We start from the raw sequence: 16,999 nt of genomic DNA on the forward strand, positions 1-16,999 counted from the left end.
AGCATTTTAAAAAAATCAGAATTCTCAGCTCTTAAATCAAAATTCTCAAAAAGTAGAAATTGTGTCTAACTTAAATAAGATTCATATTTTGACTTAAACATTAACCTATGATCGGCTTCTATTTCACAGTGAAATAAATACAGATTGAGGAAAGAATTTCAAAAGTGAATGCCAGACTCTGTACACCCAGTGGGTTACAGATGTATGAAAGTGGTGGCAGAGAGCCACTCCACTTCCTTCAAGATCCAAAAACATTTGGAAGGAAACCCCAGAAGGAAAGATGTCTGACAGACACGTTCTCTTTGGGGTTTCCTGCCTCCTTGTTTGCCAAGCTTCCTAGACCCCATTGCTTGTTAATAAGGTTCACCAAAAAGGCTTTATGAAATCCTGATTTCATAAAGTGAAACGTACATTGAAGGCATTTTTATGCAGTTGAAGTTTCCTGCCATCTGCATTTCCCCGCTTCACAAATCCAAGGAAGCGTGACTTGGAAAGTTACAAGCGTAAGGTGACATTGATGCACTTACTATCAGTGGGATATTCGGCCCAAACACTGAATCCAAAACCTGAAACCAGAGCTGAGACACTGCAACAGAGAAGCTGCTTCATCCTGAGGGTACCATCATACCCCTCAATGTTTCTACTACTTCTGTAAAAGGGAATCATGAGAAGATGCATACTGTACTCTGTGTGAATTAACTCAATAAAAACACCTTTATGGAAAGTGAATGAAAACTAGATTCTACTTTCTCTGAGCTTTACAACGAAAGCCAAGAAAGAAAAAAAATAGGTTTTCAAACTTCCAAATTATTAGCACCAGGATTTAAAAATATGCAGTACAGTCTAAGGTGGAAAATAATATATAACAACTAATACTACTAATTCTAGTTTATAAAAATATCTTTGAGAAATTAAATACATATTTTTTTTGCCAATCAGAAAGTCAGTTAATTTGGAAAAAGGCAACTAAAGTTTATACTACAGATGTTTGCCATATACAAATTAGTTCTATAAACATTTAAAGAGGAACTAAGTATTTAGATCTGCTGGATAACAGAATGGTAAATAAAATATAGTTTCATCCTTTGTGAAGACCTTAATCTTGCACTGCAAATATTGTATACTTAATAAAGAGACATTTCAATCTAACCAACCATATCTGGTAGGGAACTCTGCATTAATGCAGAAAACAAAAATGGGTCCACAAACCACTATATGAGAACTAGGGTTGATGGGGGAAAATGAGAAGGACATAAGAGAAACACTTATGAGAAAAGTTTCACCACTTGTAAAAAATGAGCATCCACCTTCAAATCAAATAAAAAAGGCAATTTTTAAGATTAGAGGACTTTAAAATATATATTTTTTCCTGTAAGAGGCACTAGATTAGATATATGACAAAGAGAGACAAAGATACACATATGTATATTTATAACTAAATAAATGATCTCACTAGATTAATTCTGCCTATAAATCTCCAATCATCTTATTCTGACCAGGAATACATTCTATCTATCTAAGTCCCACTTGACCTCAAATCTACCACCAACAGAAAGACTTTTATCATCATCACTAACACCCCCTACACTGTAGTAGAACAATTTTACAAGCTAGTATTTTTAACTGAACTGCAAGAAAGGATTGCAGGGGGGAAAAAGTGATGCAAATAAAAAGCAGAATGAAGAAATGAGCTTTCAGAGGAACACAGCAACAAAGAATGAAAATGTGGCCTGAATATTAGTTTCGGGACAGAAGCTCCAGTGGTTCTACCTCCCATAGTGCTTTGCCCTTCCTTCCCCCACCATGGTCTTCTCTACCTGGCAAGTATCAAGACAATGAGAGCACAGCTCTTCCTCTCTCTAGACCAGGGAAGGAAACAGGAGGTCCTGACAAAAAGGTGTTTGGAATTCACAGTTCTGGTTCCTTCACTACTGCCTAGAAACAACAGCTTTTGTTTGGATTTTACATTTTTCAGAGAGCTTTCCCATTACTATTATTCCTTGCCTTGGCTTTCATATAAGTAATCTGAAAAAAGTTTTAAAATATAAATGTCTATAAACTAGAATAGCGTTTTAAATTATCTTCATGTAAAATTCTCTTTATATAAAGTCTGATTTTAGAATAAATGTTTTGGGAACATGATGTGCCAATATTATTTTCTGTAAAACAACAACAACAACAACAAATAGCTCATCAAGATGGTTAGATCCAAGAGAAGAAATTCAAAAACACTTGAGTGTTCATTTAGGAATGAATTCTCATCACTCAGAAAGGTAGACTGTCCAAAAGAGAAGATGGCACACTCTGGTAATTTCAAGACAAATTCCTGCATGCTGAAGGACTATAATTAGGCTTTACACTACTGAAAAATATGCCAATGTTCAGAAATGTTCTGGATGGTTCCATTAAAGTATCCCCATGTCACTGACCATCACAGATCACAAAATGAAATTTTCATAGGCTCAAGAAGATAACCTGGATGCCCGAGGCAGGTAGGTATATGAATAAAGAGTGCAAGTCCTGTTAAAGGCATTCATATGTACTTCATTTTTAAGTGCAGCCTCAGCCAAAGAAAATATTTCCAAAGGTTAAATTCAGCTCACCTGTATAGCAGCTAATTTGCTCTACTACTTAAACTCATAATAGCTAGATTAGCCGGAGGAAACTGGGATTCTACTTGTTGCTTTAGTATTAGGGCTACAAGCAGGCTGGGCCATCACTTTCAAAGCAGAATTTATATTAAAATGATATTATCCAATATATGACTTTGCTTTATCTCTTTTAAATACTATCTGTTACATGAGAGTGACCCATAGAGTTATGGGTCTGCAGTCTAGCCCCTTGGTTGATCAGGGAAAATAAAGCAAAACAAAAATAAAAGCTAAACTTGGAAAGGAACAGATGAGGAGAGAAGAAAGGGTCAGGGAAAGTTACAGCACAGAGTGAATAAGCATAAAGAAAGCCAGAAGACTTGGAGGAGTTCAGAGCTAATGAAAAAAACAAGAACACAGGGTCGGGGGAGGGAAGGATGTGAAAGCCAGCTGGAGTAAGAGAAAGCAAGGAATATAGGAGCCAACAGAAATCCAAGGACAGAAAGTATTGGAGATTGAAGGGAACAGGAAATTTATTGGAAACCAAGTTGTTTTTCCTTTTGTATCCAATGCAATTCTATTCCAGGCAGAACTCTAGTCTCAACCTCAAAGAGGATAGAAGGGAAGTTGAAACTCATAGGAGCCTTTCATGGGCAGGAGCCAGGAGTTCTGGAAAGACAGTTTAGAGGAAACATGATATGACAGCAGGCCCTCTGACAGCAGATACAGGGATGGAAGGGTGGCAGCATCACCCAGCACTGCGTTTTCTAAAATTAGGTGAAGTAAATACAATGACAGATGGGCTTCAACTCAGAGCTACTGAATCAGAATGTCCAGTACATTTCATAAACACCTCAGGTGATTCCTATCCCTAGAAATTTTTAGGAAGCACGGGTAGAATGGTGATAATTGGGGGTTCTGGAACTAGAACGGCCTAAATTCAAGTCCTAGTTCTGTTATTCATTAGTTGTTGAACATGAACAAGTTATTTAACCTTTCCGCCTCTCAATTACTCCATCTATATAATGGACTGCTGTGAGGATTAAATGAGTTATTGCATACAAAGCAATTAAGGCAGTGCCTAGCACATATCGAACACTTGATAGTGGTAGCTATATAAAAGTTCTCTGAATAAAGGACACCTACAAAATAACATTTCAATTAATTAAAAAATAAAATCTGAGGAAGATATTAAAGGCTGCATTTCTTGTAAAATACCAGGAGCATACTTCCCAATGGCACAGAGATCAATGCACAACCCTCAGGGTTTCCACCCCTTGTCTCAGTATTTACGTGTCAGGCATTTCCCTTTGGAAATCAACATGGGAACAGCCTTAACAAAAACGGTTTTCTTCTTTTTTTTTTTCCAGGAACACATATAAGTTAATTCAAATTAAAGATCTAAATAAAGTCTGATCAAGTCAAGATCTAAAGTCCCTGTGCTTTTAGAATGTAATAAATCCAGGACTTGGCTGATGCTAAGCTCTACATCCATCGCAAGCTGTCAAGGATCATTCACCTGGTAACCCACCTTATTTCACAGTTCTGTTCTCTTTAGTCATTTCTCAATGTATTATTTAGTTTCCATTACTTCTTTAAAACTGTTAATCCTTACTTGAATAAAAATTCCTGTTCCTTTGAGAGCCATGTAATTTGGCCATACTGTCTGTCTTTTATCCCCACTTGAGGACTCGTATCTCCCTTATATACCAGGGACATTAGAACTTAGTGCACCAGTGTCCCTTTCACCCCAAATTTTGACACTATTCTACAGAGTAGTCAATGTCCTGGTGAACTTTCCATCCAATATTTGATTTCCACTGGAATTTTACTCTGTCCAAGACATTAATTCACATGGTCATACAAAAGGCTTTTTATTTCTTGTGACTGCTTACTTATTAAGCCTCTGACCACAAATACCTATATTTTCAACTTTCTAACTCTGTTGTGCCCGTGACTAAAATCTTTGGCTTCATCAGTACCACAAGTCTTTGGAACTCTACTTTCACTTCATCTGTCAATAAAGAGGGTCATGAGAATGACAATGTACCTGGTAATATGCTATTTGAGAAACTATGATGTAATAACAATAAAACAAATTTTTCTCAAGATGAATAAATTCATTCTGTGAAATACATGTTTTGCTCCAAACAATACTATTGATTTAAATATAAAATAAGAACATCAAAATGTATAAACAGCCTCAAATACAAAAAATATAGTGACGAGGCTGATAAATATGGCATAAAATAGGATAAACATGAACAGTCACATCACACGTAAAGTTAAATTCACCTAATTAAGGATTGGGACAATTAGATAAGTAGCTTATAACAGACACATTTAGAGAAAAACAACAGAGAAATCGATATGTATTGTCTTAAGCCAATTACTTTTTAAAGGACTGAAATTCAAGACAGCAGAGTAAGTAAATGCTATGCTTCCCTTCTCTGGTGACCATGTTAAAATTACTTCTAAAGTATAGGGCAACCATCACTGAGAATCACCTGAAGTCTAGCTGAAACGAAGTCCTATAACTAAGAATATACAGAAGAAGTCACACAAAAACTGCTGGAGGGGAGGAACACAGAACAGGCTAATCCCACACTTTCGTGTGGCAGTTAAAAACAGGGAGGGATATCTTGGCTGCAGAGTTGCCCCCCTGAGAAGTGAGGGGTCCCAGGCCTACACACCAGGCTCTCAGTCCGGGGCTCCAGTGCTGGGAAGAGAGGTCCAGGTAATTTCTGACTGTGAAAACCAGTGGAGATTGTGGCTGAGTGAGAAGGAGGGTGGCTAGAGTCTCAGGTGCTTCTCTTATAGGGACTGTACACAGACTTACTGACCGACTCTGAGCTCCAGTGCTGGGGCAGCAGCTGGAAAAGCACCAGGTATATACTGGAAGGGCTCAGTTGTCTGGCTTCAGGGCAAGGACTGGGAGGCAGCTTTCTCCCAGACAGAAGTGCTGACAGGCACCATTTTTCCTTTATTGAGCACTTGCCCACACCCAGCATGCAGATGCACAAAGCCACCATATCTGAGTCTCCATTAACCTGGCTAACACCGTTCGGCCCACAAAGTGATTCCCTGAAACACAACCCCACCCAACATGTGGGTTAAACTGAGCAGCTTCCTGTGGCTCTTCCAAACAAATGGCCTGTCTTGGCTCATGCTGCGGACTTTCCTAAATTCTCTCAAAGGTTAGCAAGACACAAGCAAGCAGCATCTGACCTCAGAATGCCCCATACCACTTGCTACACAGTCCCGAGCCTATCCAATGGCAGCTGGCGATGGTTCCCAGTTCAGCCTCTCCCAGGCACCTCCAAGTGCAGCAAAAGTGGCAACCATCTGTAGATCACTTTGTAGCTCATAGCAAGTGACCCCAGGCAGTGGCTGACCTTGGCCTGCAACAGAACCACCCTAAGAAGCCTCAGAACCAATACACCTGGTAGCCAACTTCATAACACACCAGAGCATCACCCAACCATACCCACAACAAACATACCCAAAGGGAAGACTAGGCAGGCACCAGAGTCCTGCTAAAGCAAATCCTGCTCTATAGGGAGACTCCCTGCACAACATCTCCTCTACTGTCGTCACAGTCAGTCCTCACAATCAATCAGCCTAAGGGTCAATCCCTCCCACTGACTTACAAACAGCAACTAAGACTCAACTACAACAGGAGGGCACACATAATCTATACAAGGGACACACCTACAGCACCCGGCTCACGTGACCAGATAGACTGTACCAGTGGGACCAACAGGACACCTATTATATAAGGCCAGTCTACTATAATCGGGAGACATAAGAGCTCTGCCTATAATAATAAATAGAAACAAACACAGGGAGGCAGCCAAAATGGAGAGACAAAAAACGTCCAAAATGAAAGAAGAGAACAAAGTTCCAGAAAAAGAACTACACAAAATCGAGACAAGCGATCTACCACATACAGAGTTCAAAACACTATTATAAGGAGGCTCAATGATCTCAGTGAGAACTTTGACAAAAAGACAGGAAAACATAAAAAAGAACTAGTTATAAATGAATACAATAACTATTGAAATAAAGACTACATTAGAGGGAATCAACAGCAGATTAGATGAAGCAGAGCACTGCATTAGCAATTTGGAAGATAAGGTATCAGAAAGCACCTAATCAGAACAGCGAAAAAGAAAAAAAAAAAAATAATAAAAGACAGTTAAAGGTGTCTCTGGGACAACATCAAGAATATCAACATTCATACCATAGGGGTACCAGAAGGGGAAGAGAGAGAGCAAGGAACTAAAAGCATACAAGCATTTGAACAAGTAATGATGGAAAAATTCACTCACCTGGCAAAGGAAATAGCTATACAATCCCAGGAAGCACAGAGAGTCCCAAACAAGATGAACCCAAAGATGCCCAGACCAAGACACATCATAATTAAAATGCCAAAGGTTAAAGACAAAGAAATAATCTTAAAAGCATCAAGAAAAAAGCAGTTAGTTACCTACAAGGGAGTTCCTATAAGATTATCAGCTGATTTCTCAACAAAAACTTTGCGGCCAGAAGGAACTGGCACAAAATATTCAAAGTGATGAAAAGCAAGGACCTACAACCAGGATTACTCTATGCAGCAAAGCTATCATTTAGAATTGAAGGACAAATAAAGAACTTCCAAGACAAGAAAAAGTTAAGGGAGTTCATCACCAACAATCCTGTATTACAAGAAATGTTAAAGGGACTTCTTTAACAAAAAGGAAAGGAAAAAAAAGATAAAAAATATGAATAATAAAATGGTAATAACTACATATCTATTAATTACTTTAATAGTACTTTAACAGTAAATGGATTAAATGCTCCAATCTAAAGATAGGGGGCCTGAAAGGGCAAGAATACAAGACTCTTCCATATGCTGACCACAAGAGACTCACTTCAGATTTAAAGACACACAGACTGAAATTAAAGAAATGAAAAGTTATTTCATGAAAATGGAAACAAAGAAACAAACGAAAATCTGGGGTAGCAATACTTATACCAGACAAAATAGATTTTAAAACAAAGGCTATAACAAGAGACAAACAAGGACCCAGTAATCCCATTTCTGGGTATTTATCCAAAGAAACCAAAATACTATTCCAAGGTGAATGTCTTCATCCATATGTTCACTAGAGCATTATTTACAATAGCCAGGATATGGAGGCAACCTGGCTGTCCATCAATGGTTGAATAAAGAAGAGGTGGTACATATATACAATGGCATATTACTCAGCCATAAAAAAGAATAAAATTTTGCCATCTGCAACAACATGGATGGACCTAGAAGTTACTGTGCTGAGTTGACTAAGTTAGACAGAGAAAGACAAATATCACATTATTTAATTTATATGTGGAATGTAGGAAACAGGATAAATAGACAAACAAAATAAAAACAAGCTGATAGTTGTAGATAAAGAGAACATTTTGATGATTGCCAGATTGTGGGGCATGATTGGGAAGATGTGTAAAGGGGACAGGGGATTAAGAAGTACAAATAGGTAGTTACAAAAATAGTCATGGGGATGTAGATTATAGCATAGGGAATAAAGTCAGAGTATTGCAATACCAAGTATGGTGTCAGATGGGTACTGGATTTATTGGGGTGATCACTTCATTAGTTATCTAAATGTCTAATCACTGTTTTGTACACCTGAAACTAATATAATATTGTATGTCAAGTATAATTGAAAATTTTAAAAATATTTAAAATATATACAAACTACTAAAATAAAAAATACAAGATTGAAATTGCATGAGCTAAATAGTCAAATAAATTAAAATACTAATTCAGAACTCAGTAAAATAGAAAGATTACAATAAAAAAATAGAAATCAGGTGTTACTACATCACGTATGCACATGCAGGCACAAGCATATGCATATAGACAAAAGGATCAGCAAAACCTACAAAATTATTTGTGAATAAATTGAAAAAATATGTGGACTTCTAAAAAAGTTCATTTAATGAGTAGATGAGTGAGACTGATTAGGAATAAATGAACCAGGAATGAAATGAGGCAAAGCCAAAGATAAGATTAAAAACGAAAAAGTTAAGAATATGCCTACCAATTTCATGCCTATGAAATGGAAAGATTTGAGATAAACTTGTATTAATAGAGATAAAATATTATAAAGGAATTACAGTCATCCATTGATTCATTCAACAAATTTTATTGAACTATGTTACACATAAAGGAGTAAATATTACATTGTTTCTCTCAAGCCAGATACTGAAGTTGGGCATAATATTACTTTTCATATTATTTTAAAACTATCTTCTCTATCTTTCATCATTTTTATTTATAGTGAAAACCATTGGAATAGTCTGTATTTCCATGAAATGTTACTTTTTTATAAAGCAGCCAATCTTTTTAATTTTTTTTGAACTTTAAATTATCACTCTGTACAAATGTCCAGCTATAAGATGAGTTAGAGGAATGTAATGTATAGCATAATGATTATAGTTAATAATACTATATCATATACTTGAAAGTTGCTAAGAGAGTGGACCTTATATGTTTTTCCCACATAAAAAACATGGTAATTATGTGATGTGGCAGCTGTTAGCTAACACTACGGTGGTAATCATTTTGAAAGATATAAGTGTATAAAATCTGTACACTTTAAACTTATATAATGTTATATGTCAATTATATCTCAACAAAGCTGTAAAAATAAAAAAATACATATATACATACATCCTCTAAGCAGTTTTCATACTGCCAGGACTGTAACCACTTAACATTTTTTTGTAATATGGTAAATAAATATATTTTGATAATTCAAATTATGTTGTATGATTAGTTATTTTTTAAAAATTTCCCTGTTATATTGTTAATCTTTCAACTAGCTTGTCTGGAACAAATTTTCTCACTGAGAAAACCACCAGAAAAACTGGGGGAATATTAATGAAAAAACAGTTGTTTGATAGCCTAGAGTTGCCACGGGAGTGAGCACTGCAGTGGCCAATATATCATGCAGAAGAAAACATAAAGTGGTGACACCAATGTTCAGTATGCCTTTCCTCCAGAGGCGCTGGCCAATTCTATATTAGCAGCTGGGAAGACCATCAGAGCTTCCAGGAGCCTTCCAGGAGAGACTAAGGAGGAAATATTTTGAGTTTAGCTTCCAACCAGGAAGGGACATTCTGGTAAATACCTTAGGCCTTTTAGTTAGAACCCCTGATGTGCTACAAAATAAAAGAAAGCATGAAGAGAAAATGGCAAGCCCTCAGATATGAAGTAGGCCTAGTCTCACATCACCGAGCACCTGATTGTCTGAAGGTAAGCTGACTTTACATTTACTGTCTGTTAGACTCATTTATGTACCTCACACCTGTTAGAATGGCTATTATCAAAAAGACAAGAAATAAGTGTTGGTGAGGGTGTGGAGAAAAGAGAACATTTGCACACTGAGGGAATATAAATTAGTGCCACCACTATGGAAAACAGTATGGAGGATCCTCAAAAAAACTGAAATTAGAACTAACATTAGGTCCAGCAATTCTATTTCTAGGTATTTATCTGAAGGAAATGAAATAACTATTGTAAATAGCTATCTGTACCTGTATGGTTCATTGTAGCATTATTTACAAGCTAAAACATGAAAGCAACGTAAGTGTCCATCAGCAGATGAATGACAAGAAAGTGGTGTGTGTGTGTGTGTGTGTGTGTGTATGCACAATATGGAATATCATTCAGCCATAAAAAGAAGGAATTCCTGTCATGTGTGACAAAATGAATGGACCTTGAGGGCATTATGCTAATGAAATAAGTCAAACAGAGAAAGATAGATATTGTTATGATCATACATAAAATCAAAACAAAACTCAAGGATACAAAGAACATATGGTAATTGCTAGACATAGGGGTTGAGGAATAGGTAAAATGGGAGAAAAAAAAAAAGGTAATCCTTTTTGGAGAAGGATAGAATAATTCAGAGCCTCTAAATATGCCTATATTTCTTTTCATATTAGGTGTCAACATAAACTCAAAAATGAATAGGCATTCCAGGCAGGAATATATATGAAACAGACTCATAAGAGTTCTAAATATTGGAGTTATCAGACATGGAACTTAAAATAACTCTGATGAATATTTAAGTACTTATGATAAGAGGGAGAATTGTGGCAGAGAACTAAAAAATGGTTTTAAAAATCACACAGAAATCTGCTATCTCAAAAATATAACTAAAACTAAGAACTCAATAAATTAGATTAACAGCAAATTAGAGAACTCTGAAAAATGAATTAGTAAAATGGAATACAGGTGAGAAGAAAATATTCAGCCTGAACATGGAGAAAAAAGAATGGATGAAAAATACAAAAATGAGGGTAAGAAATAAATGCAAAAAAAAGGTAAGTTCTGAGATTTTTTCAAACTATAGGCCCATATGGAGGGGGTTAAAAAAAACACAAACAAAAACAACAGAAGCAATACTGGAAGAGAAATGGTTAAAAAATTCCCAAAACATATGAAAGCCAACAATCATCAAGCCATAGATCCAAGTACTATAAACCATTAGCAGATACAAAATAAATAAATAAATCTAGGCACATCATACTTATACCGTTGAATCAAAGACAATGAAAACAGAACAAAAGATATCAAAAAAACAAAAATAAGACTAATAGCTGATTTCACTGTCTCTGGCTTTCATTGTGTGTATTGAGAAATCTGCATTTTTTTTTTTAACGCTGTCATGTATTTTAATTCTTTATATGAAATATATATTAATAGTCAATATTCACGTATATTTATGCACATTATATGTGTATATGTATACATATGTGTGTATCAAAATAAATGTAATTTCAAAGAAAAACAGAATTCATCAGATTTTCACTCAAAAAAATATTAAACGCAAATACTTCTATTTGAAGGAAAATAATTTCAACAAAAAAAAAGAAAAAAAGAAAATAATTTCAGATGGAAGAAATAGAAATAAAGGAATGAAGAGCAGAGGAAAGAAAAAAATACATGCATAAACATAAATGTATATATTGACTGTATATATATTACAAGTATACCATATACAAAGTTAATGTATACACCAATATGAAAAGCAGAAGGCAGTAAATGAATGATTTGCATTATTAACAGTTACAATAGTGCTAATTTATATAACACTTAAATAAGTCAGGGTTGTATGTTGACACAGATAGCAACTAAGAGTGCAGTTAAAAACAATATATAACAAGCTAATGAAGGGGGGAATTAATAATAAAAATACATACTTTCAAAAGAAGCCATAAAATTCTAACAAAAAAGAGGTAAAAAGGAACCAAGACCACCTTCCTCCCCAGTCATCCGAAGGTATTTAGTAAATGTACTAACAGCTATATAGTTGCAAACTTAAAAGTACTCATATATACTCACATTATCCTGATTATTTTTAAGCAGAAATATAATACTCTTAGATTAATTCCAGAGACTCTTTAACACCAAATACTTCAGTTTGAATCATAATTTTGGTTGACAGTAAATATAACTTACAACATAGGATATAATGTATAAACCCTATTTATTTAATCTCACGTAATCTACAATTTGGCTTTTATAAAGCTAATGCATTTAAAACACTGTGTTAGAATTTAGATCCTTGGGAGGTTTATTATTGCAATGGAGTTTTCATATAAGAAGAAATTTAGCTACTGCATAAGCAGCACTTGGAAATCAAAGGGGGATTGCTCTACCAGGAAAGTTAAATATAACCAAAACTTTAAAATACACTAATTAAGCCAGCTTCAGCATACCCATTTTAACAGGGACAAATGTAGAAAATAAAATAGACACTCAGAAATAGCTTGAACCAAAGAACAATTCGTCTATTATAGGATCTTTTGCAAAACCAGTGTCAGCAAAAAACTAGGGACTCAAAGTATTTAATTAGTGGAGCTGTGGTAGTATAAGCTTTTCATGTACATTGAGACATTTTTTTATTTGGTAATAAAGTGTTAAACCTCAAATGTGTGCATTGGTATTTACACATATACACACCCAATAGTTGATGTTATCTTAAAAATTTATCATGGATACATTATTATCTCTAATGTGTAAAGTGAAAATTTAAGATCCAAATAGGCTATTGCCTACACAAAATCACAGAATAAATTGGTAGCAGAAAAAGGTCTAGGTTTCCAATCTTCTGTTATCTAACACAGGATCCTTTCAAAAATACAATATATCTGCCCCAATTGCAACCCAAATATTTCAATCACTGGGGTTCTGTTCAGGATTCTCTCTGCCAGATTTGATGTTAAACAATTGGCTAAAGACTGTGCTGTCTTTTCACAGCCTCCAGAATCCATTTTTAACCATTCTCCCATCAAAGCATGACTAGGTTCCCTGAGATGAAAAGGTAAGACACAAACAGTAATAACATCCATCTTCCATCACGAAGACCAAACTCTATTCACATTGGGTATTCATTTTCATCATTTTAGCATCCATTTGACATATATTTATCATTGTACCAAAACACACTAATCATTGCTTTGAATCCTGAAAAGTGCTAAGAAGAATTTCATGGCCCCCATAAGCATGAGATGCTTATGGCCTAGAAAGTTAAACATTCATTCATTCGTTCATTCAACAAGTATTTATTGGTTACCATAAACTAACTAGACATTTGGTTAGATGCTCAGAATCCTATGGTGGATTTTTTTCCCTTGCATGATACTTAGAATCTGGTGGGGAATTAAATATCAAATCATCACAAAAATATATAATTTATATTATATATAATGATCAGTGCACTGTGCAATATACAATAACAAGGCAAGCTGCTTGCCTTGAGAGTCAGAAATATTTCATGAGAACGAACATTGGACTTGAGATCTGAAGGGTGAATAGAAGTTAATTAGCTGAAAAGAAGCTTCCTAGCAGAGGGGAAAGCAAGCAAGGACTGTGTTTCCAGAGGAAACATTACTAGAGAACTTAAAGAAAGCCACTGTGGTAAGAATAAGAGAGAATAGCTTAAGAGGATGTTCCAGTGAGATGCAATGAAAAGATCATCTGAAGCTTCAGAAATCACATTAAAAGTGTCGGTGTTCATTCCTAAAAGTCATGGGAATTCATAGAAGGTTTGTGAAATGGGATGAGCATGATTCTATTTGAGAGAGAGAACGTCTCCCAACTACCTACAGACAGCAGGTTGAAGAAGGATTGCAATAATCTAGAAGGCCATGAGAGTTAATACCATTTTAAAATTGATAGTAGCAGTAAAGTTGGAAGAATAGATGGATTTGAGAGAAATTCAAGAGGTGAAATTCAGGACTTAGTCGTACTTTGGATGTGGGGAAATGAAAATGAGCTCTTGGCTTGTGGTTTGCAGGACTGAATGAACTGTGATAGTTCGCTGTATGGGAAATACTGGAAAAGGTCTGGGGTTCTAAGGGGGAGAACATAAATCCCATTTTGGAAATGTTGAGTTTGAATTGCTTTTGAGATATCCAAGTGAAAATGTCAAGTGAGTAGCTAAGCATCTGGACTAGAGCTTAAGAGAGAGATGGGAATATAAATCTGGAAGACACTGATATGCAAATAATAACTTCAACTCTGTGTGTGGATAAGAAGTCATGAGGTACCTGAATATTTAGACAGATACAGGCTACTGAGGCAGTTTGGTTCCAGACTGAGGAACCAGAAAGGTAGGGCTTAAAGCACTAAGGGTGTTATTAAGCAGAAGCAAAAAAAAGGAGATAAATGTCAAAGAGTCAAGTGTCAGGTGTCAATGCTGCTGTGAGTTTAAATAGGACAAAACGTAAAAAAAATTAAATTCAAGAAAATTGGGTACAAAACAGAATTATGTATAAAATGGCACATAAATGGGCATTAACTCCGGAGGGATAAAATGTTGATCAAAAGAAGTGATATTTAAGCTCTGTTTGAGGATGAAAAGGAGGAGTTTCCTAGGCAAACAGTTGGAGGATAGAAAAGGCAATTTTAGAGAAGGTATAGCTATTTCTCAAAAAGGAACAAACGATCTTGACTAGGCTGATGGATATCAAAAATCCTATTCCTCACATTCCTTGATCAGTCATCCTAGTCATTTTCAATTGCCCTGCTTCCACATCCTAACTGGGAAAAGTAGACATCTTCACATAGCAGCCTAGCTTTGATCATTGTCCCCCAAACCCCCAAAATCAGAACATGGCAGGGAAGAAAAAATATATAATATTTATAAAGCAACGAAAGTTATATAAAGTCTCAGACTTAGGGAATACAAGTTAAGGATTCCTGAGTATATAACAGACTGAAAATGAAACAGAAGAGTCGTATTAGAAAAATCAAATTAGAATGTAGAAAAATTAAATAACAAGACCTGTGAACATATGAGAAGATAAAGAATGAATTTCCCTCTCTTTCATCGTCACCAAGAGGCTTTGAGTCAGATGACCACAACCATCTTTCAAGGAAATGAGGTGCAAAGTATCATTTTAAAAATCCACAAACGATAAATTTCAATTCGTAGATTAAAATTTCACATATTCATACACTGAACTGAGAATACATAAAATTTAAAACTATAGGAAAATGGATAACTAACATTAGAATAGTTGATTTAAAGCCAAATAATAAAGTTGTGCTTACCCACTAAAATATTAGAAGTTATTATTTTTTCACACTATAAATCAGAAATAAACTTTCTTTTGTATCTAGCCAATTTCAAAACAAAAACAAAAGCAAAAAAACCTGACAGGGTCCCTCCCATTTGCCATGTTTTACTATTCACATAACTATCACTTATTACTCTGTGACATTTTAAATTTAAAGGGAAATATATATATATATATATTTATATGTGTGTGTGTGTGTATGTATATACACATATATATACACACATACACATATATATGTGTGTGTGTGTGTATATATATATATATATATATATATATATATATATATATATATGTAAATTTCCCCCTCCCTTACCTGCCTTTTCTGGTTGAGAATGTATTAAATCACAAGTATGTGGATACTATTATGTTGCTGTTGTGTACAGGGGGACTTTCAAGAATCACATGGGATTAAATTTTGGCCTGAATTCCCTGTTATCTACAATTTTTTTTCAACCAAGTGTGTTGAAGCTTAAATACATTAAGTATAATTAATGATACGATGAGTCATTTCATCCCACCACATTTTCTAACCTTCTATGTTGGCTTCGTTCCTAATCTTCTGCCTCACATTCTGGCAAATCTGTAGTCTTTGTTACACAGTACAAGGAGGAAACTGAAAATAAGGGCACTGTCTTTGAAGGAGTGCCTACAGCTATAACTGATATTATACCATGCATCCCTTCGAAAGGAAAATCAGAGAAGGAGCAATTTCCTTTCGGGGACCTGCAAATGGCCACAGGTAGGGATTTTGCTGGGTCTGCTATGTAGGGCGGGTCTACATGTTTACAGCACACAGATGATAGGAAACCTTTTAAAGGGTGAGGCCTACCACGACAGACTGCTGCAGGCAGGGCCCTGGTGTGCAGAGGTAACTAACAGAGGGAGAGGCCCGATGGTAGTGTGCAAGAGGGTGGGGACACCCTGGGCCGCGAGGTGGTACCTGCGCGGGGTCGAGAGCCCCTGCCACTGAATCCGCGATCCAAAGATGCTCCCGGAGTAGCTGCTGGTAGCTGAGGCAATGCTTCACAGCGGATGGCATATTCCCCATCGCGGGGCCCGGGCTGTAGTTGGCGATTGGAGGGAGCCCAGAAGAGAGGGATGCGGGGAGGGCACCGCGTAGCGAAACTGCGCCAGCCGTGAGCGCGCCGCACCCGTGCACGGGCAGCCAGCACAGCCCCGCTCTGCGCACTGCGACGGCGCCGAGGAGGCGGAGAGCAGGACGTGGCCGCGCAGGGTACCCGGTGCGGGAGGCACCTGTGGCGGGTGCTGGCAACACTGGAACCCGGAAAAGAGAGAAAGGAACCAAGCCAAGGGACACTCAGGTGTGGAGCATTTTCCACGCTCTGCCGAACACACAAAGCTGACTTCATCTGCACACGACCCACTAACCGACTTCTCACCCGATTCAGATCAGATACAGAAGGAAAGGGGTCTAAATAAAAGGAAGGGGGCATGTGTTTTGTATTGGTGAATTTGCTCATTTCCACCTGCAGCCTTACGTGCTCAGTGTAGATTTGTCCAGCGTTGAACACACTTGAGTTTATACTTGATGACAATAAGCTCGATTTTAAAATACTTTCAGACAGTTTGCAATGGTAAAACATATGCATACAACAGTCTAATAAAGAAAACACGGAAGGTACAGAATTAGGGGAGATGTCACAGATAACTTGATAAGTAAGGGAGCTGGTACTTCAAATTAAGCACTGAAATGGAATTGAGTTGCTTAAGGGATGCATGGCACAAAATAATTGAAGCCTTAAAAGTTA

General features: G+C 36.4%; 1 protein-coding gene across 7 annotated transcripts in view; it reads right to left on the bottom strand.

Moving 5' to 3' along the window:
• Positions 1–16,539, bottom strand: part of HMGCLL1 (3-hydroxy-3-methylglutaryl-CoA lyase like 1) — a 144,930-nt gene extending 128,391 nt beyond the window's left edge. Inside the window, exon 1 of one of the 7 annotated variants that reach the window (XM_074333114.1) lies at positions 16,171–16,535. In XM_074333114.1, the coding sequence (XP_074189215.1) occupies positions 16,171–16,278 (108 nt within the window). In that variant the 5' untranslated portion in view covers positions 16,279–16,535. Of the gene's footprint in view, positions 1–16,170 lie in introns of all 7 variants that reach the window. The other 6 variants (XM_074333113.1, XM_074333111.1, XM_019734793.2 and 3 more) reach the window with 6 other exon arrangements.
• Positions 16,540–16,999: the final 460 nt, after the last annotated feature.

This window comes from Rhinolophus sinicus, linkage group LG05, assembly GCF_036562045.2.
Source record: "Rhinolophus sinicus isolate RSC01 linkage group LG05, ASM3656204v1, whole genome shotgun sequence".
NCBI lineage: Eukaryota > Metazoa > Chordata > Mammalia > Chiroptera > Rhinolophidae > Rhinolophus > Rhinolophus sinicus.